We start from the raw sequence: 27,626 nt of genomic DNA, 5'->3' as shown, positions 1-27,626 counted from the left end.
GAGTTCACAAGTAATTTTTAAGGTTTTGTTTTGCGTCTCTACCGATATAACTCCTGGCTATACCCATCGCCGATATTGATAATGACCTCTCCTATTTGTAGCAGATTATCACTCTAGAAGAAGCCGCCATAACCCCCTTTATTGTTCATGAACTCACCCGTGGAAAAGCCACGTGCTTCTTTAATGTAGTTGATCAAAAGATCTACATATATGTTTTTCATGTCCTACAACGCTCTTACAAAGATTTTTGTCACTGCAAATACATTGTATAAACGGTACAATTATAGCGACCTAGATCCCAATCTGTAATGTTATTAAAAAAAACGTACAAATCGAATTAAATAAATAAATTAATATAGTACTTTCAGTTTCACAAATCCTACAATTACAATATTCCAGGATTTTTTCCTGCTATGCGCTAGTAATATAATAAATGTAGAGAATTCAGTTCACACCTAGTTCATCACACAGCGTCTGTGTTAATAATAATTTTTCTTTGTTTGTCACCTATAGACTCAAAAACTACTGGACCGGTTTCGCTGAAAATTTCTAAGTTTGTTCTTATTAGTGCTAGGAGTGTTTAGACAGTGGTTTGAATTGTAAAAGAAGTCGGGGACTCCGAGGAAGAATTTATTTATTATTTCTGCACTGGAATGAAATATGGAGACGAATTATAGTCGATATAATGAAGATTTTAAAAGTAAAAATTTGGATTCAGGATATTACATTAAGTGGTAAAATGAAGAGTATGTGCATAATGAAAGAAGTAAGAGGTGTGAGGACAGTGTAAGTCTTGGAAGTGAATGGTTGAAGATATCTAGGACGCCCGAGGAAGACATAGCACGATCAATTGAAACAAAATATACTTATAATAATAATAATAGTTTTTCCACTTTTAAAATGCACCCAGTTGACAATAGTAATCATAACCTCAAACCATTCATAAGTCCCGAGCAACCTCGGGCACACTGGTCAGCTAGTTTATTATAACTTTGTCTTCATAATATAATTTTGTAATTTTTTGATGTAGAAGTATTTCTCTGAAAAACTTCATTATGATTTTTCTCTAGATTATCATTCTTGAAGTATCGCGAGACCATCATAATTCGATAATCAATGCTGTGCTACCTGCCTACTTGTAAATTATATAAAAGTCATGAAGGCGCCAGAAATCTCCCATAAACGAGTAATTGCATGTTTGCTTGGTACAAGTATAAATAGCGCAGCTGTGATCGATGACGATTTGCTTTCCAGGAAAAAATGGCACAAACAACTATTTTTTAGCGTAACGTGCTTATCTGTCTGATTACGATAAATGCTTTCTGTTACTTTTCCATTTTCATTCACTGTTTGGGTAGCGGCGCCAACGGTAAATCGTTATAATACAACCTGTATTTTGTTTTGAGTTACTCGTATAATGTTTATCGTGCTTTAGTATTCAATAAGGTGTATTTTGTGTTTGATTCATTAAATGTTAAAAATGCGCGCTGTAAGTTGACTCTACGTTTCTTTTGTTTTTCTTTATATTATTGAGGGTTAGCTATCATTCTAGAATTATAAAACAAATGTTACAAAATTCACAGATGCAGACGCAGTGTACCATGTGCCTTTATAATTATCAATTTGTTTTATTTTATGGTTGTTTTTTTGTTAATTACAAATTTCGAAAATAGCGCTTACAATTGTTAGTTCTGAATTTTACCACAATGGGGCGGCGAATCAACAGTGTAGCTATCGCCTCTAGCGATAGAATCTCAAAGCATTTTGTCAAAATAGGGCTGCCGCAGAAGTTGTTGCGAGATTTCACTAAATAATCAGAGAATTTAAGTCGTAAAAAGCCAAAAGTTGATCCAAAATGGATTAAACGTTGTGTTCGGACAGTGTATCCGAGATTTGATCAATTAACCGCTGAATAATCACCGTTTAAACGGGTAAGTAAGCGCACACTGAAGGACCATGTGATGTTATTAGCTGTCTAGACAACACATTCATATCTCCGCATGATATTTTGGTATTAACGGGCTTCTCATTCCCGGAATCGATGTATTTGCGTAGTGAATATTGGATTATTGTCTCGGCTGGTAGTGATTATAAGTGCGTATGGGCGTATTGTGGGCTACATTACCGAAATTCGCAATCTTCAAAATTCGTGTTTGGTCACGTGACCAGACATGAATGTCGCTGCCTCGCGAGGTCACAGCAAACTTTATAAACATCCACTCCCTTGTCTGCCGTCAGCGTCAGCCGTCACCGTCTGTCTTGTTTACATCTCGCAGTAGCACCGACCAGTGACACGAGGTGAACAGTGAACACTTATTAACAAACAATAACTGACAAGCTCGGCCCGTGCACACTGCACGCATCTGCCGCAACTATTATCCAGGATAATAATATTATTTCGTTACCATAAAGATGCAACATGCAACCAACCAACCAACTTACAACTATTTGTGTTCACTTTCGTTTGATTGAACGCTGAAATTCCTATTATTTACAATGTCTGGTCAATTTATAAAAAAAACTATTCTTAAATCATCAATTAACTTTTTGTGTTTTGACCAAATACTTGTCAGAGTAATATTATTGTGCAATTTCATTTGTTTTTTTTTTACCCTGAACTGAAATAACATTAGTAGGTGTTTGGGAAATTTTTGTATTTTTTATTAATTATAAATAATTTGTTCAAAAGATAAACATTTATAGGTGAAAGCCTCACATCTCACATTATGTTGCTTATCCTATGCTACCATAAAATTAAACTTATTTTTCTCATCGATCATGCGTCTCAGTATGAAAATTTTGCTCTTTAGATCAATGTACCAGATTGTTTCGGTAGTTTATCCTCAGCACAGGCAAAGTACCCAGTGAGGTGCACATTATCATATAATGTTTAAAAATACATGATATTGATATTTATCAATAAAAATAAAAAGTTACATGTCCTACCGTTGGCTTTTATTTATCATGTTCACTGTTCAAAAAAGCGAAAAAAAATTCTCCACTGACTCCAATCCTCTTCTACGCAGTCAGTCCACTTCCTCCTCGATATACCTTTAGGATGCTTCCACTGTGGCATCCGTTTGGTCATGTTTTTCAGTATCCTATCATCTGGAATTCTTTCAACATGGTCAGTCTATGGCAGTCTTTGGACCCTACATAATCTTACAGTGGTTTAATTCTCAATGTACAATTTTGTACAATCAGTTATCTAATGCAGTTCCAAAACATTTCAGTGTTAAAATTTGGGTCTCTAAACCATAGACATTCTAATACATAGACCTGCCAATCGGGGAAAGGTGAACAAACCAAGTAAGTAGTGCAGAGCGTAAGAGACGGCGTGACCGTCCATACTCCTGTGATTTGTCAATAAATGAATCTGACAGTGCACAGGCAACTCGTATTGTAATATCACTATTTAGTCCTTGAAAATAAAATCTGCTTACGAATTACTACTCATTATTACAATGGCGCGCAAATTGGTGGCTGCATAAAAAACTTAACTACAAATCCCAAATCGGGTGAACAAAAGTTCAGGCTTGTCTCCAAAGTATAATATTTCGTTACCCTCTTTAGTTGGACACTTTTACAAATGTGTTATTATTTATCTACCTCATTCATTTTTAGAGTCCTTATGCCAGGCGATTTGTTTAAAAATGAACACTTAGTTCCTGCGCAGAAATGTTCCACAATGGAGTACGCTGCACACCTTTGCCTTACTTTAGCGAACTTTACTTTTCTGCGCATGGTCTCTTTATTTTAATGTATGCTCTTCGGTGGACTAACGTCGTAGTTTATTCAAAGAATTCCCAAACATATGGTCACGTGGTTTGCCATCAACTCATTGAAAAGATACCCAATTTTCATGTTAAAGCAAGGATATCAATTTGTGTATGTCAATGCTGTAAACCAGAGCTTCCCAAAGTGGTCTATATGGACCCCCAGGTGTCGATATCGGCTTGCTGGGGGTCTATGTCAGCGAGAAAAAAATTTGTGGGTTCACGAGATTCAAATTGGGGTACATACAAGGGGACCCCCATTTACTTCAAGTCAACATTTAGGAGTTCCGTAAATGACACAATAGACCTAACACAAATATAATAGACTGAAAAATTACTTATTTGATATTTGCATTTTTGTATTTCGTAAAGTTGTTAATTGAGGTATAAAATAGAGTCTACGTTCCTTTTCTCGTCAGAATTAATATATTCAAGCAAAACATTGCACATTGGAAGCCGCGAATTTTCCTAGTTCCCCAACTTGTTTTTGAAAAACGTCCAGGGTAATAATGAAGTTCAACATTTAAATGTACTTTACACAGACTTCAAAACTAAGTTTGAGGACATTTTGACTATCGAAATGGAACATTGAAGAATCGGAAAACATGTCACAAGAAGAAATGACCGGAATAAGCACTGACAAAGAACTTAAGAGGCAGTTCTGTAGGGCTAGCTACAAAAAGAAATTCCCGTTGCTTATCCTGCTTCATTTTCATTTGGTGTAATTCCTCACAAGGGTGCCCCTGTCTGCACAATGTAAAGACAGAGCAACTATACCGCCACCCGGTTGTTGGACAGGCAAGGGAAGGGAATCTTTTTACTAAAATAAATAATTATCACATGGGACGTTAATAGTTTAGGAAAATTCAAAATTCGGCATGCAGGGGCTCTATGGAAAAAAAAAATTTGGCAAGTGGTCTACGGGGCAAAAAAGTTTGGGAACCTCTGCTGTAAACCATTAAAAACCGGTGATATTTTGTCTTATTTTGATGAGCAGAATAGTTATTTTACTCAGTCTTCCTTCGATTGATGAATTAACTATATTGCGGCTACTCGGTTTTATTGGTCGTCCCCTTATTGCTGAGAATCATGACCTCTGCTCCAGTTGTCCTGATGAACAGGCTCCTCCACTTTTATTGCTGAATAGATTCGCTTCTGATATACATATATTTATCAGGTCGCCGAGGATGATAGATTCTTGAAAGAACTCTTGTACTCGATGGAAATGTATTTTTAATTGTTATAAATGTAATGTTTTTGCTGCAGGTCATGGCAGACGCGGTAACAACAGGCTGCGCCGCCATCGGTGTGGATGCGGAGATCATCAAGGAAGGATGGCTCTTCAAGCGGGGGGAGCACATCAAGACCTGGCGCTCCCGCTACTTCATCCTCTTCGACAATGGCAGCCTTGTGGGCTTCAAGAACCAGCCGGAGAAGAACAACTATAATGATCCGCTGAATAACTTCACGGTCAAGGGATGTCAGATCATGCCGGCTGACAGACCCAAGCCGTACACGTTCACCATTAGGGGGTTGCAGTGGACGACAGTTATCGAGAGGAGGTTTCACGTTGAGAGTGAACGAGAGAGGTAATAGTGCAGTATTATTCACGTTGAGAGTGAACGAAAGGGGTAATAGTGCAGTATTATTAATATCAATGGCTCCTATGTATCACTGCAGTTAACTGCACTTTTAAGTATTTTAACTTTTTCAAAAACACAAAATACTTCATTTTATCGGCTAAACAAGACAAAGTCTCTCAATATTTGATACCTAAAAGCGGTCACTTGCATACTTTTTGAATAAATCACGACTTACAAACTTGCATGTCAAGTTACACTTTTGTTCGGCGTTCCCCTGAGAGTGCAATTACGGCATATATGTGAGCAACGTTCAGTTACCGACCGTCTTTTGGTCGGAATGCAGGATTTTTTGTCGCACATGTGGATAAAGATTAATTATTTTTAATGATAAACTAATGTTTTTTAAGACGAAGATTTTTTATGCGCAGCACAAATGATAACTGATATGTAATTACAATTGAATTTTTAAAACCTCCAGAGTAAAAATAAGGCTGCTGGTTCAATTCCTTCCCGTCAGCGGCATTATTTTTACGCTGGAGATTTTTTCAATTTGCATGGGTATTTCAGGCAAATAATTTGATAAATATTCAATTTATCAATAGTTTTTGATAGTTACAAGAAACATAGTCTCATTTCAATGTTATTTAGATATGTGATGATTGTAATCTCCAGCATATATACAGTAGGGTGGATCGCCATTGTATGGAATTTTTTTATTTTTATAAATCAGATTTCGCGGGGTGCGGAATAGATGCTCTAGGTACATTCAATTAAGCATACAAAATATCAATTTAAAATTTTGATAACAAATACTGCCCCAAAAGTTGAATTATTTAAAATCTGGTAAAAATTTGTCTCTTTATAAAACAGTTTTGTGTCAATATTAATACTTTAATTTGTACTTTTACATTTCATAATGAATAAAAATTGCCGCGCCTTAAATAATAATATTAAAAAAATGTGATAATATTTATTTTCCCGCGAAAATTTGACAAATTGCTGAGTCCACTTTCGCGCACCGCGCATTCCCGTGTGCAGTCACACGGGCCGCGGGGGTGTTGCATGCGTTATTGCAATCATCAGTAAAGAATTGTAATTAGCAGCTAGTGTATTACCAAGTTAATTTGGTAAGAGATACTAGTGAAATTGTTGCTACCAAAATAGAAAATATTTGGAAACGAGCGTCTCTACCGATCTTGGAACATCGCACAATTTTGGCACGAATAAAGGACTACCATGAAAAATATTGGGCGATTCTTAAACCATGCAAAGGTAGAAAGCATAATGAGAGTTACCTTAAAAACTGGATGATTTCAAAAGACGCAGCCAGACGTTATTTGATATCGCTGCTTGCAAATGTACTTCCTTTAAAAATTGCTTTTGTGCTCAAGATCGAAAAGTACCTATTAAAGAAAGACATTTTTTGATAGATCAAAGAGGCGGCAGAAAAAGGATGATTGGTTCCTTAGATAGAAAAACTACTAAGCAAAATGAGAGCAAGGAAGTAATGAAAGCATAATGTTAAGAAAATTAAAGCGCAAACTATACCAAGAAACTCAACAAACATCTTTAGATCAACCGTCCACATCTCGCAGTAAAGTTTCAAGTTTTACTAACGTTGATCTTCCAACTGACCAACAATACTTAGCTTTATCTACTTCTTCTTATGTTATAAATCCAACAGACAGTGGACTATCTGTTGTATCCAGAACATTGGCTCTATACAGTATTTCTGATCGGGCAGGTGCTGCCATCGTCTGCGCTACATTGCAAGATATTGGATTAGTGACAACAGATAATCTAACAAACGTGATCGATCGTAATAAGATTCGACGTGCTCGTGCCAAAACTAGGACCACACTGACCGCCATCAATCAGCCCCATTTCGATTCGTGCATTTACATATCGTTTGACGGTCGAAAGGATAAAACATTAATCATGGAGGATGGACGCAGAAAAGTTGTGATAGAAGTACATATCAGTCTTTTGAAAGAACCTGGCTCACAATACATTAGCCACATAGGCGTTAGTTCGGTGATGCTAAAACAATAGCTCACAAATTGTTTGCATATTTTGTGGCAAAATCCATTGACTTAGCGTGCATCGTGGCTATCGGATGTGACGGAACAGCAGTTAGAACTTGAACTAAGTCTGGCATTATTCGACTTGTTGAAGGAAAGCTCCATCGTCCACTTCAGTGGTTGGTCTGTCAGTTACATGCTAACGAGTTAAGTTTGAAACACCTTTTCGAATACCTTCATGGAACGACAACAGGTCCTAGAAGCTTTAGCGGCCAACTAGGAAAGTTACTCAAGAACTGTGAACATCTTCCTGTGATAGAATTTCAAGCAATAGAATGCAACTTACCGGACATTACAAAATCCCGTTACAACCTTAGCACAGAACAGCTTTATTTATTGGAAATGTGCCGAGCAATCGCCGATGGACAATGTAACAAAAACTTTGCGAAAAGAAACCCGAGTAAAATCTGTCATTCGCGTTGGTTAACAACAGCCAATACTATTCTCTGACTTTACATTTCAACCAAGAATCCGACAGAAAATCAGGTGATATTGACTAAATTTGTGCTAAGAGTGTATGCTCCGATGTAGTTTAAAATAAAAACAACCTTCGTGTGTTTATGGGGCGAGACACCTCCACGAAACCATAAAATTGTCTCCTTACCTTCCAAGAGCAGTTGAAAAAGGTGGTAAATCCCATAATTCAAATATACTTATTAGTATGTTAAACGACGAACGAAGACAAATTAGAGAGTTGGCACTGAGGCGAATTTTAAGTATCCGAGAATGTACGTCAGGGTTCTCTCCAATAAGAGTATTTATGCTACCTTCTTTTAATTTCAACGCAGCAGACTATATTGACTCGATCTACTGGGAAAAACCATCAGAACCACCTCTTACAAAACTGATATCTAGCGAGACAATAATTGATGCCATTGCAGACCACGAAATTATCGAATCCAACATTTTGTGTAGGTTCCGATTGATGCCCTGTCACACGCAAGCCACGGAAAGATGCATCGAAGTGGTAACGGCATCATGCTCTGCTGTTTGTGGCACTGAAAGACGTGAAGGGTGGATACAAAACAAATTAGAATCTTGTCGTATAATGCCAATATTCAATTCGAAGAAGGACTATAAAACACAATAACTTTTATGATTTTTGACTTTATTTTTTAACATTGTTTGTGATTTTTTGTGAAGCAATGGTACTTTTATTGTTTCTTGATTAGTAAATGAAAAGTTTTTTTTTTTTATATTTTTACTATTTTTATTGAGCAAAGATTAAACCCTTCTTTTTCTAGTTTCTCGCTGTTTTTTTTATTAATTTGAATTGACTTGGGGCAGTACTTGCACTCGAAATATCTTAATGCTGTCATAATGACTTTTAAAAGTATTCCCATAGAGCATCCATTCCACACCCCGCTGCTAAGAAAAACAAAAAATCGATCCACCCTAATTGTTTCTGCTATCGTGGTACGAGAACACGCCGTCAGATGGAATGCAGGAAAACACTTCTTCTTCTTGACATATAAATTTATTAATTCACAATATAATTGCAGAGGATCTTATTTTCCTCTGCTAAAACTTAAACTGAAAGAAATAAAGGTCTAGTTTCCTCTATTCTTCAGTTTTCCCTAGGTTTACATAAACCTAGTAATTATCTCACGACTGACTGCCTAGGTACGCATGTACCTACCAGTTATATCAATACTAGCTCCTGCGTAGGTACGTCTGTACCTACCAGTTATAGCAATACTCTAATACTGTCCTTTTTCTGGGAGGTATCTGTATTTAAACTAAATTCTGAAGGACATTTTACCAAAATAAAGATGTTCCACCCGCTCGTTGGCAAACAACATTCTTAACATAAAATAAAATGCACTAAACTATTCTTAATGATACAAACGTGACTTAAACAATAGAAATATTTTAAAGGAATTATTTTGAGGGAGATGAAACTTTATTTGGGGTTTTTATTACTATGGGACAGGGGTGGGAAAGGTATTGGCAAATATTTTTAGGCATAATGGTTTAACTAGGGTCATCATAAAATAGATAGCGCACAGCTCTATTTGAAAACTGCCGCCGCTTGCAGTAAAATGTCACCAATTCTTAAATCATAAATGATACAAACAAGGCAATATGTTTATAAAAATACCAGGCCAATGAATTGTTTTATTGTAGGGTCGAATCTGCAAATGTGGGAAGCTACATTAACTTTGAAAATACGAACTATGGGAACGGGCCTCCTGAAGGCTAAATTTTATTGAGCAATATGTAATAGTCGCATTCTGGAAGATACATACCTCCTCCCGTGAAGATACTTCACAAAATAGGCAAAGAATGCGACTGTTATCTTTATTAGGTACCTACTGCTTGTCTACGAAAACTACCAGTTAAATTTATTAAAATGTCTAAAATACAAATATTTATGCTACTTTTAAAACTAGAAATTCCGTGGAATATGTAAATCTTATGACTAAAAATTGTGTAGTAGGTAATGTCTTAAAACTAGAAATTCCGTAAAAAATGTAAATCTTATGACTAAAAATCGTGTAGTAGGTAATTAATGTCTTAAAACTAGAAATTCCGTAAAAAATGTAAATCTTATGACTAAAAATTGTGTAGTAGGTAATGTCTTAAAACTAGAAATTCCGTAAAAAATGTATATCTTATGACTAAATGATTGTAGTAGGTAATTTCGCATTCACCTCCACCCTTAAACCCGCCTTGAGCATGTATGTATGTAATATCTTGTATTAATTCCTTCGCACTTTCTAATGAATTTACACTATCTAAATAGTCGTCCATGTAATGTTTTGTTTTTATCGCTTTGACGGCCTGGGGATACTGAGATAAAAATTGATCCGCGTTTTTATTTTTTACGAATTGCGCCGAACAAGGTGATGATTTTGCGCCAAAAATTATAAGAAGGGAAGAAACCGCGTCACGCGTCTCTCCTTTTAACGTTTTTTGTAATCTATATAAATTTTCGCTGTCAGATACTTTTAAGAAGTCTGCGGTATGATGGAATATTGATTTGAACGCAATCCATTCAATTGGATTGCCGTTAAATGTGGGAAGATCATTAACTTTGGGCCTGGTATTATATAAAGACATTGCCTTACCAATTGATTCCGCGAGACGGTCTTCAGTTATAGCAGGTGTTGGTCCCTGGAATCGGCCCTGCGACTCTGTCCACTGTTGCCCGTCGCGTTGCTCTGCTAAGTTGAATGGCTGCTCTGATGTAGGAAGCTCCCAGCAGCTACTGCTTGGCTGCTGATGCTGCGTCGACTGCAGCTGAAGAGATTGCCCTACAAAGGGCTGCTGATGCGATGTTCCTCTGGGTGGGAGTAGCTCGTACCGCCCGCCCTGCTGCTGCTGCTCCAACCGCTGTCCCAAGTGCAGCGGAAGAGTCTGTTCTGCCCGCGGCTCCAATTGCGATGGGAGAGTCTGCCCTGCCAAGGGCTGCTGCTCTGAGGATCCTTTTTGTGGGAGTAATGTGTACCGCCCACCCTTGTGCTGCTCCAACCGCTGTTCCAATTGCAGCGGATGAGCCTGCTCTACCCGAGGCTCCATTTGCGACGGGAGAGTCTGCCCTGTCAAGGGCTGTTGCTGTGCAGTTCTTGTGGGCGGTTGTAGTGATAACCGCCCATCATGGAGCAGTTCCTGTTGCTGCTCCATTTGAACTCGAAGAGGCTGTTCATCGTGATCTCCAAGTTCTGATGATGAACTGTGATGTGACTGGTCCACCCAGTCATTGACTCTATCCTCGAGAGTCCGTTGCGAAGTCCTTGATGCAGCTTCTAAAATGAGCGCCGCATGTTGCTCCTCTGCTTCCAGGACTGACATTGCTGCAGCCATCTTTGCTTCAGAAGCCTTTGCTTCGGAAGCCTTTGCTTCCGCGGCCATCTTTGCTTCAGCCATCTCCGTAAGTAGGCGGGCCTTTTGTCTCGTGATGTGCACCTTGGTTGCTGAAGCTTTTATTTGAGCCTTCATCCAGCTGCTGCTGGTTCCCGCCTTGCTGCCGCAGACAGATGACGTCTTTGAGTGTTGTCCCGCTTCCATGATGCTGCTGTTCCCGATGCGGCTCGAAGGACCATATGTTTCTGCTATCGTGGTACGAGAACACGCCGTCAGATGGAATGCAGGAAAACACTTCTTCTTCTTGACATATAAATTTATTAATTCACAATATAATTGCAGAGGATCTTATTTTCCTCTGCTAAAACTTAAACTGAAAGAAATAAAGGTCTAGTTTCCTCTATTCTTCAGTTTTCCCTAGGTTTACATAAACCTAGTAATTATCTCACGACTGACTGCCTAGGTACGCATGTACCTACCAGTTATATCAATACTAGCTCCTGCGTAGGTACGTCTGTACCTACCAGTTATAGCAATACTCTAATACTGTCCTTTTTCTGGGAGGTATCTGTATTTAAACTAAATTCTGAAGGACATTTTACCAAAATAAAGATGTTCCACCCGCTCGTTGGCAAACAACATTCTTAACATAAAATAAAATGCACTAAACTATTCTTAATGATACAAACGTGACTTAAACAATAGAAATATTTTAAAGGAATTATTTTGAGGGAGATGAAACTTTATTTGGGGTTTTTATTACTATGGGACAGGGGTGGGAAAGGTATTGGCAAATATTTTTAGGCATAATGGTTTAACTAGGGTCATCATAAAATAGATAGCGCACAGCTCTATTTGAAAACTGCCGCCGCTTGCAGTAAAATGTCACCAATTCTTAAATCATAAATGATACAAACAAGGCAATATGTTTATAAAAATACCAGGCCAATGAATTGTTTTATTGTAGGGTCGAATCTGCAAATGTGGGAAGCTACATTAACTTTGAAAATACGAACTATGGGAACGGGCCTCCTGAAGGCTAAATTTTATTGAGCAATATGTAATAGTCGCATTCTGGAAGATACACTAATATACCACTTGAACTGATAAGTACAAAGTAAGAACCAACATACAAACTTACAACTACACCCTTTCTCAAAATATAATTAATTTCATTTCAAACAGAGGCCGGCAAGTCATTCCACACCCGAGCTGTTGAACGCAAGAATGAATCTGGTCACAACATTGCTAAAGCCATTTAATGCAACAACGGGGAAGGTTGTCTAATTTATTGTATGTGGATGGTGCCTACTTTAGACCTAATGATAATAATGCATTAATCATTATTTCTTGTAGTAATTAGTCAACTAATTGCTTTACTTTCATTCATGGAATGTTCATTTCCACATTGGATAGAATATTTTCTTTATTTCACAGTTCAGTTAGTAGCAATACCTACAATTGTATGCCATAAGCTGCCAATATCCCTCAAGCTGCCTGTGCAAAATTTGCCTGTAAAAGGAATACAATAAAATTATGTGGATATTGAGAGTGTTGTAGGTTTTATTTTTATCGATTTACATACTTGTAGTAATCGTAGGTGATAATTGATAATGATATGAACCGCTAACAGCGTCGTGATGAAATAATAATTCTTGCTTGCGGATCTCTTAATGCATTAGTTATTAAGAGAAAACCAATTGACGAGTCCAGTAAACGAGGGTTTCGAGAAAACCAATTTTCTGAAAATTCTGCATTTCTGGCAAAACACACAAAATATCTGTAATTTTACATTTTCTCAGTTATTGATCCACATTTAATTTACGGTAAATCCACAGTATATCGAACAGTGTTATTCTGGCATAAATGAACCCAATTGCGCTAGAGTCTCACTCGGGGAAGTCGCCACAACTGGTTATATTGTTTTAAAAGTCTCTACATAATAAATAAATAACGGTACTTTTACAGCCAATTACGTATTGTTATATAACATGTTATGTTGTATTACTATGGACACAAATAAAATAAATATTAATTGAATGGAAAGGACCAACATGCCATGAAGCTTTTAAGTTTTAGTGAGATAGGTTTCACTGTAACAATAATGTGTCGTGATATTTGCAGAACCGACTGGGTGATAGCCATCCGCTCTGTGGCCAACAAGCTGAAGGAGACGGACGCGGAGCAATGCAGCGCCAGCGACGTGGATATGGGCACCATCGCTGACGACGATATGCTCACCAAGCTGTCCATGCAGGGCACTTCCATGGGCAAGTCGGGCGGCAAGAGGAAAGTGGTAAGTACATCCTTACAACCTAACCCCATTCATTTCTCCGCCTCTGCGACAAAATGTTATAATCTCATTATCACCCGGGATCGAAATATTGCTTGACATGGCTTTAAGTCCTTCTTCTTCATACAAGTTTCCGATACTCATGTTATGTACTCCCTTGGCAAACAACTTGTAGCGCACAGGCCTTACTTGTTATATTTACTAGCATTGATCTGAAACACACATATTGGTACAAAATGTCTGACACAAGTGAGGCCATGTTTAAAGTCTCAACGAGGTGAGTGAGAATAACCTTGCCTGACTGGTCGCGGGAGACTGGTGTCACCTACAAGTTTACAAAATGTCGGTAATATGTGCATACAAACGAACCTTCGCGCAGATGTATAGCGGTGGTCGCCAAGATACTCTAATCGTCTAGTATCAGCTACCTGTAGAAGAAGGGCCTTAGTTGTGTTTGGTGACCAGATCTTAATATCCAACTTTCCTCTACAGCATTTCTTTCCCCTCCCAACTCCATTCAGCCACACTTAAATCACCAATTAAGTGTGCCCACTGGTTTCGGACAGGTGTAACTCTTACGCAGTATTCACATTTAAAAAGAGCAATAAGATCCTTGTCTCTGGGTTCAGGCATTCCTGGTTCAAAACCCAGTGAGGTAAAATAAAAAAAAATTAAATACTCTCAGTATCACCCTTTGAGGAACACCAATTGTAATCAAAATGTTGCTTCAACGGCCTCCGTTGTCGAGGGGTAAGGCTCTCGACTAGCAAGCTAGAGGTGGTGAGTTCAAATCCCAGCCTGTGCAAGTAAATTTTATATGATTAATTTGTGTTAATTCACAATTTACTCATTTTAAATAATGTATTGTATATTTGCGGCACGTGCCAGAGTAGAAGATACTCTCAGTATAGCCCTGGTGTAAAACCACCATTTAGAATTGAAACGTTGTTTGGAATGCCTTAGGCCGTTTTTGGTGACCACATCTGAATAGCCAGGTACTTTCTCACCTTCCTCATCCCCATCTCGATCCCACTACCTTTAGCATCACAACATACCCCAAATGGGGACGCCATCGTCTCACTGGCTCCAGATGGTTGGAAGCCGACATTAGCTATATACATCCCTCTTCTCATTCTGTTAGCTGTAACATCATCACATTTGAAGGATGCCGTAGTGTCATTGGCTCCGGGCATATTGGACTGTGCGGTATTACATAAATATTTCAACTTTTAAACAGCTAGTTTCGGAAGAAACTTCATGTCAGCCAAACCAGAATAAAATTATTGAATTTTCAACAGTATGAAAATAATATTTCATCAGTGAATAAAATTCAATATTTAAGTGACAAATTATTTATTGATTGTTGAAGGATCATTATATTACTCTAATTTATTAGCAAATTGGAGGCTAGTATTACAGTGTTATTCTGTTCATTTTTATGTGTGTATATTCTATAACAACAATATCCAACCTTGGTTAAGTGTTTGTCATCTGAATAATTGTAATGGTGAATGAATCAAAAAAGTTATAAAATCAGATTACGCATGTTTGTTAGACAGATAAAAAAAAACTGTCGAGGTTATGGAAACTTGACATCTTTCTCCCTCTTCCCCCCAGATTTTTTTTTCTCTCCACCAAATACATGGTGCAGGGAATCAATCCAAACTTCAATCTTTTAAAGCTTATTCTATTTATTTTGTTTGGATACCATAGAATAAAGAAGAACACAAGAAATGCTGTGTGGACGTGTTTCGTGATCAAATATTTGGTCAATCGGGCCTTATATTTCCAATACAAAACTTTGCTCCACCATTTTTATGAAATTCAAATGGGATGGCGATATACAATGTCATGACAGAGCATGCTGAATTTATTTCGTTCAATTTGTACAATTTTTTTTATAACATTATAGATTTGCAGTCTATGTCGTTATAATTGTACCATTTATACAATGATTTGCAGTGCCAAAAAACTAGTAAAAGATAAAAATATTTAATCAGAGCAATACCTATATGTGTCTCTATGTAAATGGTCTAGAACCAAAAGGTACTAAGTCAGCTGCGACATTTGTTTCCATTCAAAATTGTACTCTATGATATAAATACTCTGTATCGCCTCTATTGGTGAAAGACCACCACTCAGAGTAGAAACATTGCTTGTAAAGGCTTTAACGGTGTTTAGTGACTTGATTCAAATAGCAAGGTACTCACAACATCCCTCTGGGCAGTTGGAATTCTCCCGGAGGTTGGTTTCTAAAGAACGGTCGATCCCAATAGATTTCAATTTTCAACTTGTTTGGGATGACCTTTCAATCGTTACATTTCAATTTTCATTGCATTAAATCATTTAACTTACAGCATTTATCTAAGTTGCGCTGACTTCTAAATTGTAAATAATCATCACTGATTTGTTTACAGACGCTGGAGAAATTTGAATTCGTTAAAGTTCTGGGAAAAGGCACATTCGGCAAAGTGGTGCTTTGTCGCGAGAAGGACTTTGGCAAACTGTACGCAATGAAGATCCTCAAGAAGAACGTCATCATACAGAAGGACGAGGTTGCGCACACCCTCACTGAAAACAGAGTACTCAAATCTACAAATCATCCATTCTTAACGGTAAGATATATATTTTTTCTTTTTACACTTAATCTACACATCGTCGCATTAATTCGTAGAATGCGTAACTCCCAAATGTAAAATTTTACAGGAGGCACAAAAACTTCGTAGTGAAAAAAAAATGAAAGACGGCTTATTCTTTTTATTTATGTTTCGAACATATGAGTCGTGTAATTTCTATACCCGCTATATCAACTTTCATTGATTTGGAGAAAACCGCAAAAAACTGTCACATCTCTAGCGTACATAAGTAAATGCATTACAATTTTTTATATAATGAATTGGAGTAATAAAATTTCGAAAAGCATTTATTTTTCTATGTATGTCTAGCAATAATTAAGTTATTTCGATAAATAAAATGGATATAGCGGATTTTGATACTCACTTCGTGATTTTGATAGTCAACTGAGCCGACATGGCGGGTTTAGAAACTCACGCGTAGATCATTTTGTAACACGAGCGTGGCGTCAGAGCGGCGGCCATATTGTATTTTGGCAAAATAACTGCTTGTGATTCGTTGAATCCGATATAGCGGGTTTTGATAGTAACTTTCTGTATGATATAGCGGATTTGGTTTCTCACTCGCAGTTTAAACATGGTTTTTGGTCGCGAAAAGGAGGGTTTTGAAACTCAATTTTAGGCTCCTCTTGTTGCTCGCAAAAATGTGAACAAGATGTCATACTCAGATCATTTTGTCAAAAAATCGGATATAGCGGGTATAGAAATTATAGGATTCATATAATATATTTGGAAATTTATTTTCAATCATTAAACTTTTGTAAGTTAAGGCTTTCTATTTCAAATCGGAGTTAGGAAGTTTACGTAAAAACCGAGAATGGAGATACGCATTTTACAAAAGATACATACTTTTCTGCGAACAGTTTTATGAACAACTCAGCGGAAAATTTGGGAGATAGGAATTTTACATTTACAAAATAAAACAACAATGTATGTGTATGTCGAGGCAGTCTATTTAGATGCATTTTAATGATTTTAATGATGCGGAATTTTATCGTTAAAGGAGTGGTAACCCTTTTCTAATGTCTGTTTTAAGTCTTGTAAATGCTGGTACTTTTCCTTCCTTAAGGGATTAAATCTGACTCTCAAGTGAAATCTTCAAACTCTGGAGATCATTACAGATTCGGCGACGGTTTTGTGCTGGGTGAGATCTTCACTGACCGGGAGTAGTCGTGTCAGAGATGATCGTTAAGTGACGCTTGGAGTTGAGAAGGAGATTGTAGAAGAATTTGATCTGACATTGTCGATCACCCTTGTTGTCCTGTAGAAATAAAACTGATGTACTTACTAGGGTTTGCAAGACCCGGGCAAAGAGTAGCCATGACAGGAAACGTTGTGAAAGAGACTCCTCAGAGTGTGAAGATAGGTGGGAGAGACTTGAAAGTGGAACTGGTGAGCAAACATGTGCTTTAAGCGTAGAAACTCTTCATGCTCAGCATCACTTTGGAGTAAAGTTAACGCTTCATCTTGCCCGGCTGGTCGATCCCGAGGCGAGAAGAAAGGACGTCGATAGATGCGTGCGTTCCTGCGTACAATGCAGGACAATTGACTCTCCACCATCATCCCATGAAGCGGGTAATCTTAATGTTGTGACAACCTGGAGTCGCTTAACAGTTGATGTTACTCATTTCGGTAGGAAATGTTTACTCACATTTATCGATTGCGGTCCAAGTAGATTTACCGTGTGGCAGGAAATCGAGTCAGATAATGCAGCTTCGATTATCAGACATTTGGAAGAAGTGTTTCGGGAAAGAGGCCCGCCCAAAGTAGTTCTCATGGACAATGGTACTGCATTTTGTTCCTACAGTGTTACAGATAAGTGTAAGAGATGGAATGTTCGTCAAAGATTTTGCGCGGCATACCGACCAGCTGGAAACGGTATAGTTGAACGACATCATCAAACAATAAAGAGAACTGCAGCCAGAAGTGGAAGCGATCCCCCTGCAGGCAGTGTTTCGGTACAATCTTTGGCTGCAAAAAGTCAAGATGATCGAGGTATTGCGCTGTCTAGTATAGTTCACACTCGTGGAGACACCCTTCTGCGCAAGTGAATATAGAAGAAGTATTGACTGAGCTCTAAGTGGGCGATCTTCTTGCGGTTAAACCAGTAGATGGGAGATGCATGGAAGGGTGACAGGACTTACTTCAGTCAACAACATCGAAGTAGATGGCATACCAAGACATGTGCTTGACCCGCGGAAGATGCCTGACAGAGAACGGACTGTGTCTGAGGAGATATGAGATGGAATTTCCGCACGTTCCACCGTAAATATTTTGGGTTTGTTTGAAGAGGTGAGTGAAGAACCGGATCCGGATATGCATCAGGAGGAGATCCACTTGCAAAGAGATGGTGACTTTGAAGAAGAGATAATCACAGAACAAGGACCTGTTAGGTATTTACGAAACCGCAGAGGCACATAAAACAAGAGAGCTACGGCAGAGCGTCACACGGTGCAGAAGACGTCAGTTTAGACTACAGATACAAAACACTATTCGTGACTTCACAATTAAAATTAAGGTTATAAAATGTTCAAAATTGATTAATCAACTTATCTCAGTTAATTTCACGGTAAAACTATTACACCGTAAATAAATTTCCTCAGTCAAAAACACAACAAGCGTGCACGGCTCACCGGCCAATACTGAATTAAGGAGTTACGAAGTATTCGCGAGTAAAAATGGCACCATAATTTTACGCAGTTTTCTAATTTGTGTTTATCTAAAAGGTTATTTTTTTTTAAATTTTCGAGTTTTACTAGTCGATGCGGGTCTAATTTTAACACCAGATGGCATTAAAAACGTATTTTCGAAAAATTTGGAGTTACGCAGTCTACGAATTAATGCGACGACATGCAACCTTGATTAGGGTGTTTGCGGGTTCTATTCCCACCTCCAGTAAAAAATATATTATTTTGATGAACATTGTTAAGTCTATAAAAGAACTTACAAAACGACTAAATGGTTACTGGGGCGGCGGTACCCATACCCGCCTCTGAAATTGAAAAGTGTTGCTAATGTTTGTTCATTTTTACGAAATACCTGTTTTAACCCCTAATTTGTTTGCTTTTGGGAACAGCTCTTACTATAATGGTGAAAAATATCATCTAAACGGGGTTAGAAAGAGAACACACCACGCTTTATATTCAAATCTAAAAGTTAACCAGTGAAAAATTTAAATGTACATTTCTACGAAACCAAAGTTTCTGACTGCGCTTAGAATTTTTATAATTTTATTTATTGACGTGAAACGACAAAAAAATGAGGTGACAATACGTTTATGATACAATTATCTAATAAAATGTGTTTTTATTTTTTTTTCATCATCAGTAATCTTAATTAGAGAAAACTTAAAGTAAGCCATTTTTAAAACTTATTATGTTTGCGTTGAAAAATGACATGTTTATTTGTAATAATAAAATTAGAAAGTGTATTTCATCACTTTTAAAAAACATTATTCACTTTTCGGATACATTCGAAATATTTGGATTTTATTGCAAAGCGGAAATACTCTGACCTTCTGACAGAATATGTCAGAGGCCTAAGGAGTTCATTTTCATATGCACTATAATCGACACTCACTAAAGGCTTTCGTGGTGGAGGTGTAAGGCTCTCAACTAGCAATTGGAAGGTCGCGATGAATTTTAGATATTTCACAATTTATTAATTAAAAATAATATATAGTATACTAACGGCACGTTCCAGAGTGGAATATAGTCTCAGTATCCCCCTGGTGTAAGAGCACCATTCCGAATTGAAAAATTGCTTGAAAGGACTTTAGCCGTCTTTGGTGATCAGATCTGAATAGCCAGGTACTCCCCCACCTTCCTTTTCTCATCTCCTTCCCCTCCCCACTACCACCAGCCTCAGAAAATACCCCAAATGGGGATGCCATAGCCTCACTAGCTATAGACGGTTGGGAGCAGTTGGGACTCTTGTGCAGACACTTTTACGGTGGCAGATTAGTGATAGAGTAGTGTATTTGTTTTTAATCATAATAAGTATCTCCTTATTCCAATCATGTTACAGTTCTGCCAAATAAGAGATTGGTCTGCACAATATTAGATTTGTGTTGTGAATTCCCTCGCCAAATGTAACTGACAGTTTGCTGACTAACTTTACTTATTATTTTGACACTGGTGTTGTTGTGTTGTAATGTGTTATTTGAATGAGGAAATGAGTCACTAGGAATGTTTGCTGAAATGTGAGATTGTTTTGAAATAGAAAATGACTTGCATGTCCACATATTTGTGCACCAATCATCTAACTCTCCCGACACAATACATTGTTAATCCGTGACTCACTTCATTCATCACAAATATTTGACTTTTTAGACAAGATAAATTTTAATTCATTTGACTCAAGTGTGTGCCAGATTGTATGGTTTATTTTGGGTTACTGACTCCTAGATCATAATTAAAGCAAGTTAGCTACACAGGAGATATTATATTATGAAAGCAAAAAAGGATCACAGCACAAGAAGCACAGGAGATATTATATTATGAAAGCAGTTGTGTAGCAGTCCATCATCTCTGCCTATCCCTGCGCTGAACGGCCTTATGGTTAGTTTGTTTTTAGTGAGGGGATGTCGAATTCGAATGAGCAGTAAAATATTCCGTTACTTAATCTAGTTTTGAATTTTAATAATTGAGATTATTTGTCGAATTCCTGCTAATCAGCATGAGAAAAAACCGACAACAGCCATTTATTTTATTTAAATCAGAGAAGGTTCTCCATCTCATTCCTTTATCAGTAACCTTGAGGTGGATTCCTTTTCTCGATCCCTAGCGAACCTAATATACCCATCACCCTCTGCATCAACCAAAGCGAGTGAGATATCTGCGTAGTGCTCGCTACGCCACTATCTCACTTCCTCTAGTCTAAGCTAAATCCAAAATGAGGGGGATAGGTACACTAAGGACATGCTCCTAGTCAAGGGTAAATGAACAGGAATGTACCTCCTGGTCACTTTGCCAGTGACTATGAGTTTCTCCAAGTTGGAGTCCTCAGTTCGGCGAGCAATGTGTCCAAATTAATTTAAAATATGTTATAGGAGACAGTTGAAAGTTTATTGTGGATGCCTAACCTATTTAGAAAGCCAAAAATCCACCAGAAGAAGATTTTTCACAATTCCATCTTAGAACAGACATTATCTGGTGAGGCGGGTAATGTGCATATGTTCAAATTAAAAGTAATGCCCGGTTTGCTGCCAATCAAATTGTCAAAAACTGTAATTTTTATTATTAATGCTAATAATATGGTTCATGTTCCAGTCATTACGCTACTCCTTCCAAACCGTGGACCGAGTCTGCTTTGTGATGGAGTATGTGAACGGGGGCGAACTGTTCTTCCACCTCAGCAAGGAGCGCTTCTTCTCCGAGGACCGGACCAGATTCTATGGAGCCGAGATCATATCGGCGCTAGGTTACCTGCACTCAGAGGTTTGTAATCAATCCATCCATCCATCCATCTGTATCATGTCATTAAAACTGACTGCTAAACCTTCGATACCATTATTAGTACGAAGCTGCGTACACAAACCACGCATCGCACAGCAGCGTCCTGCTGAGTCATAGCTCAACTGCAGTCGGCACGCTTCCATACCATATGACATGCTTCGACCTCTCAGTGGCTGAGTTGGCATCGCGTTTAGTTCCCACACAGGCGTCTCGAGTCAATTCCTCCATCGTGACTCAAACAACATTTTCCGCTTACGATCTGGCAGAAATTTTTCAAATATTGTCAGGTTAATGGTAACTCATGAATATTTGTCTTTTTTATTAAATAAAAACAAATTTGTCCTATCATTTCTTTTATCTATCCTCGATCTGGCATGGATCCCTTGTGTAAGGATCCCTCGCAATGATTGGAAACTTTGCTTGAAATGGCATTAGGAGTGTTTAGTGTCCGGTTATGAATAGCTAAGTATTTCTTCTATTTTCATTGTCCCCATCTCCTTTCCCTTACCACTTATTTCAGCCTCACAACATATTTCTAATTGGGGAAGCCATTGTCCTTCTTGCTTAGGACAGTTGAAACTCTTGTGCGGTGAGCACACAAACATAAAAATATTGAATCATTGAAGACAATGTTAACAATTCACAAATGAAAAATGTGAAACAGAAAAATCAGGATTCGGTCGCATCTAGGAATCAAACCCAGCCTTGCCTGGGCTCAGTTAGCTCAGGCTAATTCAACCCTATACCCTTCGGTCATATTTAACTGTATCATCATTTTACTAAGAGCTACCAACATTATCTTCATTTTCTTTATGCATATTTTTATTGGCTGCTATCTTTTATGTATGATTGCAAGATTCTACCCAAACTAAATGCAATCTATACATATATGTATTGGATAAATAGATCCATTTTAATTTGTATGTGGTTCATCTAATGAATCAACAATATGATTAATTAAGTGTTGATGCGCAATCATAGTTTAAAATGATTTTATCTTTTGTTTCAGGGCATTATTTATAGAGATTTAAAATTGGAGAATTTACTTCTGGACAAGGATGGGCATATAAAGATTGCCGACTTTGGTCTTTGCAAGGAAGAGATCACATACGGACGGACCACAAAGACTTTCTGCGGGACACCGGAATACTTAGCCCCAGAGGTTAGTTCTCTTCAAAATGTGCACATTATTATATCTTGTCCAAGTTGTAACATTACATACTACCAAGATGAATGGTCTATTAATTTATGACCAATAATAATAACTGTCAATTCATGCTGTGTTCTTCAGAACTGTGGGTAGATTGACAATGGCTAAAAGTCACCTACAATAATGCTAGGGAAATGTTCCTTGAAGGACAAGTGCACTCTTTCAGAGCACCACATGGGGGAGCTTATGACGCAGACTACGCCAATCCAAGAATACCACAATCACTGCTGTGGCTTCCTGGATGAAGTTTCCTCTGATTGCCCTCTCCAGACTCAAAAATATCCTTCGTTATGACTATTTGCATAATATTTTTTCACTCCTTTTCTGTTTATATTCTACTTATTTTGTCTGTTTTATTACTGTGAAATATGGAATGTATTGCACTGCCCCTTCATACTTTCTGGAATAAATTATTTTTATTAATACGTATGTATCTTATTGTTGGTTTTAAAGGTACTGGAAGACAATGACTATGGAAGAGCAGTAGATTGGTGGGGAGTGGGTGTTGTTATGTATGAAATGGTAAGAAACATTTTTATCTTATCGTCTAATTGGATTTTTAAAGGGATCAAACTATTTTGATGTGCGATAGTGATATTTTCAATGACATTACCATTTTTTGGTTTTATTCATTGAGTATATTTTTTTATTGCGGGGGAACTTTTAAAAGTTCTGGGACCTATGAAATTATTTTCTAACCACAAGGGGTACAAGCTTAGAATAAAGAATAACACTAGAGGTACCTTTCATACAAATTTGAATGGAAACATTGAGTTCCATTTACCCCAATAACCGTAATGGAGGACTAAGCCTACTGGCTGCAGAATGTTGGAGCAGTAGGGACTCGTGCGGTCGTGACAGTAATCATTGTCAATATGTATGTTTTAGATGTGCGGCCGCCTGCCCTTCTATAACCGTGACCACGAGGTACTGTTCACACTGATTGTGACGGAAGAGGTGCGCTTCCCGCGCTCGCTGTCAGGCCCCGCGCGCTCGCTGCTGGCGGGGCTCCTCCACAAGTCCCCGGCGCAGCGCCTCGGCGGGGGCCCCGACGACGTCAAGGAGATCATGCAACACTACTTCTTCTCCACCATCAACTGGCAGGACTTGCTGCTCAAGAAGGTATTGTGTCGCTCCTCTGAATGCATTTTGGTGACTTCCATCCATGGTTCAGCCTTCTCTCAATGCTTGTCGTTGATATGCATTGACATTGTGGTTTGCAATTATGAGATAAATCTTATCAGGCAAATCCTCAACTAATGAAAGGTGACTAAATTATGGATTGTAGTTGCTTCCCCAAACCTTCTCAAAATCCCTTCAATTACATAAAATTCCCTAAAGGTGCAGGTAAATGAGCGTGATATATTGCCTATTGCCGAACAATTGGCCAACACCGTGGCCAGACAATATTCAAACTTTCAAAAGTAACTTGAATATTGTATTGTATTGCCTGTAATCGTTAATGTCCACTTTTAATATCGGTACAGTAGAACCTCGTTAATTCCAAATCCACGGGACACCAAAAATCAAATTTCGAATTAACAAATTCCCACGTAATTCGAAATTTTATGAGTAACAAAATAAACAAAGACGCCGAAAATCGAGTTTCTCGGCCACCCCTTCAAATCCGAGTAATATATTAGGAGCAAATTCGCATTCATACGAATTATTCCTTTATTTTCGCGGCCGATTGCCGTCGCGGCTGGCCCTTTAAATTCAGATATTCAAAATAAATTCGTAAAAATACAATAAATTTCCTCGTAAATTGAGATTTCGCAGTCAATTTCCATCGCGGCCGGCCCTTTATTTCGAATATTTGAATTTAAATTCGTAAAAATTCGATATATTTACATGTAAATCTCTAATTTTCTCTGCAGATTTTCGTTACATCCGGCCTTTTAAATTCAGATAGTTAAAATATATAGTGTAAAAAAAAAAAAAATTATTCGCCTAAATCGAAATTTCACAGCCGAGTTTCGTCGCGGCCGACCTTTTAAATTCAGATATTTGGTGTAAATACGAAAAACTACAACATATTTCCGCGTAAAAGTATTTTCTCGGCCCTTCAAACTCGGATATTCAAAATATATTGGAAAAAATACGACATTCCAGTGTTAATCGATTCAGATTTACAAAATAATAATACTAATTAAGACGATGTATAACCACGTAATAATACATTTTTCGGCGTTTTACCGCCACGGCTGTCTTTTAGATTCAGATTTATGAAATTTTATGATTTATTTTCTCAAAAATCGATATTTTTTTCGAATTAACGGGGTTCTACTGTATAACGAAACCCGGTTTCAATTGTTTTGGGAATATTCTTCGAGATATGCTGAGGTTAATTAGTAAGTAAGAGGTTTAACACTTCATAAATGAGTCTCTTCAGTAAATGTACAGTGATACCATCCATGATTTTGTGTTTTAATTATTGTTTTCTTAACATGGCCATTTCTGTCTGTTTGAAATTTAAATTGTTTAGAAATGTCTTGCAAATGTGAATTCGAGGAGAAGATATTTTTGTTGTTGTTGTTAGTTTCACCCCGACATTAGTGAAAACAATAATTGACGTGGTTTAGGATTATTTCCGGATGGGAGAAGAGTTTATGTATTAGTTTAATAGCAGAGCAGCAGCTGTATTTATTCAATGATATTTGTGTATTGCAGATCATGCCTCCCTTCAAGCCACAGGTGAGCTCAGAGACTGACACGTGCTACTTCGACTCAGAGTTCACAGGCGAGAGCGTGGAGCTCACGCCCCCCGAGTCGGGTGGGGGCCCCCTAGACCACATCCAAGAAGAACCCTACTTCCCGCAGTTCTCCTACCAGGACATGGCCTGCACGCTGGGCAGCTCCGCACAGCACCTCTCCTCGGCCAGTTCCCACACGATGCAACACAACTAGCCCCGCCCGCAGTCGCCACGAGCACGGTTGCCACAAGAGATGTCTTCCCCTTGGCGGGTCCGGACCCAGCAAGTCGCGGCGCCGCTCTACTCCACTTGAAATGATGAAGGCCAACTGTACCGTTGGCAACTCAAATGTTCACAGCTTATAGTCATTAAGTAGGAGAACGTTTGACTGGCCGACCTTGCACCGCCTGCACCGCCTGCACTTGAAACCAACTTGTTTGTTTTGTGAATGGACTGGTCGAATGACTCGCAGCATTCGCGCAGCTAAATATCCACGCTCGTTGTTTTCATTTAAGTATTTAAAGTAAGAATGAATAAGCTAGCGTAAAGTGGCAATGGTAGGAGGCGCCAGATAGTTAATTAGTGGAATAAGTGTGGTGATATTTTACATTGACGAGACATTTGTTTTGGATCGAAGTGTGCCTTAATGTTAGTGTACCCGGTATGGTCCGAACCCAGGCACTTCCCAGGCCCCAGACATCTCCGTCAGTTATCTCACGGACCAACCAACGTTGCCAAGGACAACAGACAGTGAATTATAATTGGTTACCCAAAGAGTGATGACTGATGATATTGTGATGTGAATTGCTCGAGACGAAGCCAGGGCAAGTAGGTATTTAACTGTTGAACGCTGTAACGTTAATATATTTTACGTGATGTAAGAAAATAAGCCGGTTAAACTATTTACGTACCGAGAGATGTCATGCTGTAACACCAACTTATGTGTTTATTTGTTTGTTGGTAATGATTACTAACAAGTTTGCCTAAAGAAGTGTGGAATACCACTTACTACTTACTAGCTCAAGCTTCATGTATATATTGTATTGTAACTTCCCTTCCGTGAATCAGGGGTCAGGTCTTTTAGCCGCTTGAACTCGACACCGCAAGCAAACAAACAAACAAACAAACAAACAACCTACCAACACAACCAACCGCTCATGCTTCATACAGTGCAGACGCAGACGCTAGGGTTCCAATTTAAATATAATTAAATGAAACTCGACTAAAGTTAGTTTCTAAGTGTTTTATTTTGTAATTTAATTTCCGCATAATATTTAAGGGACAAGTAATAATGGACATTTTGTATTTTCTAATGTATTTTTTCACCTTTGCTACAGTGGTATATTAAAATATATATATTATTGGATAGTGTGGATTGCGAGGATTGGATAAAGTTCTAGTTGCATATTGCTGCCAGTGTGTGTAAAGAAAGACACTCTTTAGTGTTAATTATTAATAATAAAGGTTAAACGTTTAGTGGGGATTGCGGACAGTAGTATAACAGTACTCCAATCCAATTTACTCTAATCAACGGAAAACCAGGCAACCAACTGTTCCTATTTCATTTATGGTGGTGTTTTTATAAACGTCAAGTGAAGTTAGCCAACTCAACTTGGCCAAATATTCAGGAGAACCAATCCAAGTTTTTAACTTTTCAACTGAATCTAATAAAATTTATAAAAACCCAAGTGGATCGATCTGAACTACTTTCCTGAACACAGCTTGTGTTGTTAGCGTAGCTTGGAGCAGTTTTAAATTGCCTTTTTAGTCAGTAGCGTGATTGTTATTATAAGATCCATTTTGAGATCCAAATCCACTCGGAACTCTAAAACACTGTTCATTTGAACCCCGATAATTCCAAATTTTCCACCAAAATGGTTTTTTGATTTGAAATTCGTAATTCGATTTTTGCGAAAAAAATAATTTAATTTCGTAAATCTGAATCTAAAACAGTGGTGGCAAAATGTTTTTTTACTGGTTTTTATTTTAATTGTAAATCTGAATGGATTGACACTGAAATGTCATATTTTTTCGAATTTACTTTAAATATCCGAGTTTGAACTGCCGGCTGCGAAATTTCGTTTTACGCGCAAG

The 27,626-nt window shown here is 38.0% G+C and overlaps 1 protein-coding gene across 2 annotated transcripts; it reads left to right on the top strand.

Annotated features, from left to right (window-relative positions):
- Window positions 1–1,765: 1,765 nt before the first annotated feature.
- Window positions 1,766–25,939, top strand: Akt (AKT serine/threonine protein kinase). Of its 2 annotated transcripts, none has more exons than XM_089642813.1 (9): window positions 1,766–1,931; window positions 5,043–5,365; window positions 13,372–13,543; window positions 15,958–16,155; window positions 21,444–21,611; window positions 22,639–22,791; window positions 23,293–23,361; window positions 23,728–23,961; window positions 25,510–25,939. In XM_089642813.1, exons 2-9 carry the CDS (start codon window positions 5,046–5,048, stop codon window positions 25,744–25,746), a joined length of 1,551 nt encoding a protein of 516 aa, XP_089498939.1. In that variant the 5' UTR covers window positions 1,766–1,931; window positions 5,043–5,045; the 3' UTR covers window positions 25,747–25,939. The 2 variants fall into 2 exon arrangements, with proteins under 2 accessions (XP_089498939.1, XP_089498940.1); XM_089642814.1 differs by lacking the exon at window positions 1,766–1,931 and adding an exon at window positions 1,967–2,298.
- The last annotated feature ends 1,687 nt before the right edge of the window (window positions 25,940–27,626 follow it).

Source organism: Hesperophylax consimilis, chromosome 18 (genome assembly GCF_061612785.1).
Source record: "Hesperophylax consimilis isolate HC1 chromosome 18, BYU_Hcon_1.0, whole genome shotgun sequence".
In the NCBI taxonomy this organism is placed as follows: Eukaryota; Metazoa; Arthropoda; class Insecta; order Trichoptera; family Limnephilidae; genus Hesperophylax; species Hesperophylax consimilis.
Note: the sequence above shows the minus strand (reverse complement) of the source record. Positions and strands in the feature narration are given on the sequence as shown.

Excerpts from the sequence above, each read along its gene's own strand:
- Akt (XM_089642813.1), top strand. The coding sequence starts at position 5,046 with ATGGCAGACGCGGTAACAACAGGCTGCGCCGCCATCGGTGTGGATGCG. Across the intron at positions 13,544-15,957 it reads CGGGCGGCAAGAGGAAAGTG|ACGCTGGAGAAATTTGAATT; the intron begins GTAAGTACATCC and ends ATTTGTTTACAG. Across the intron at positions 23,362-23,727 it reads GTGTTGTTATGTATGAAATG|ATGTGCGGCCGCCTGCCCTT; the intron begins GTAAGAAACATT and ends TGTATGTTTTAG.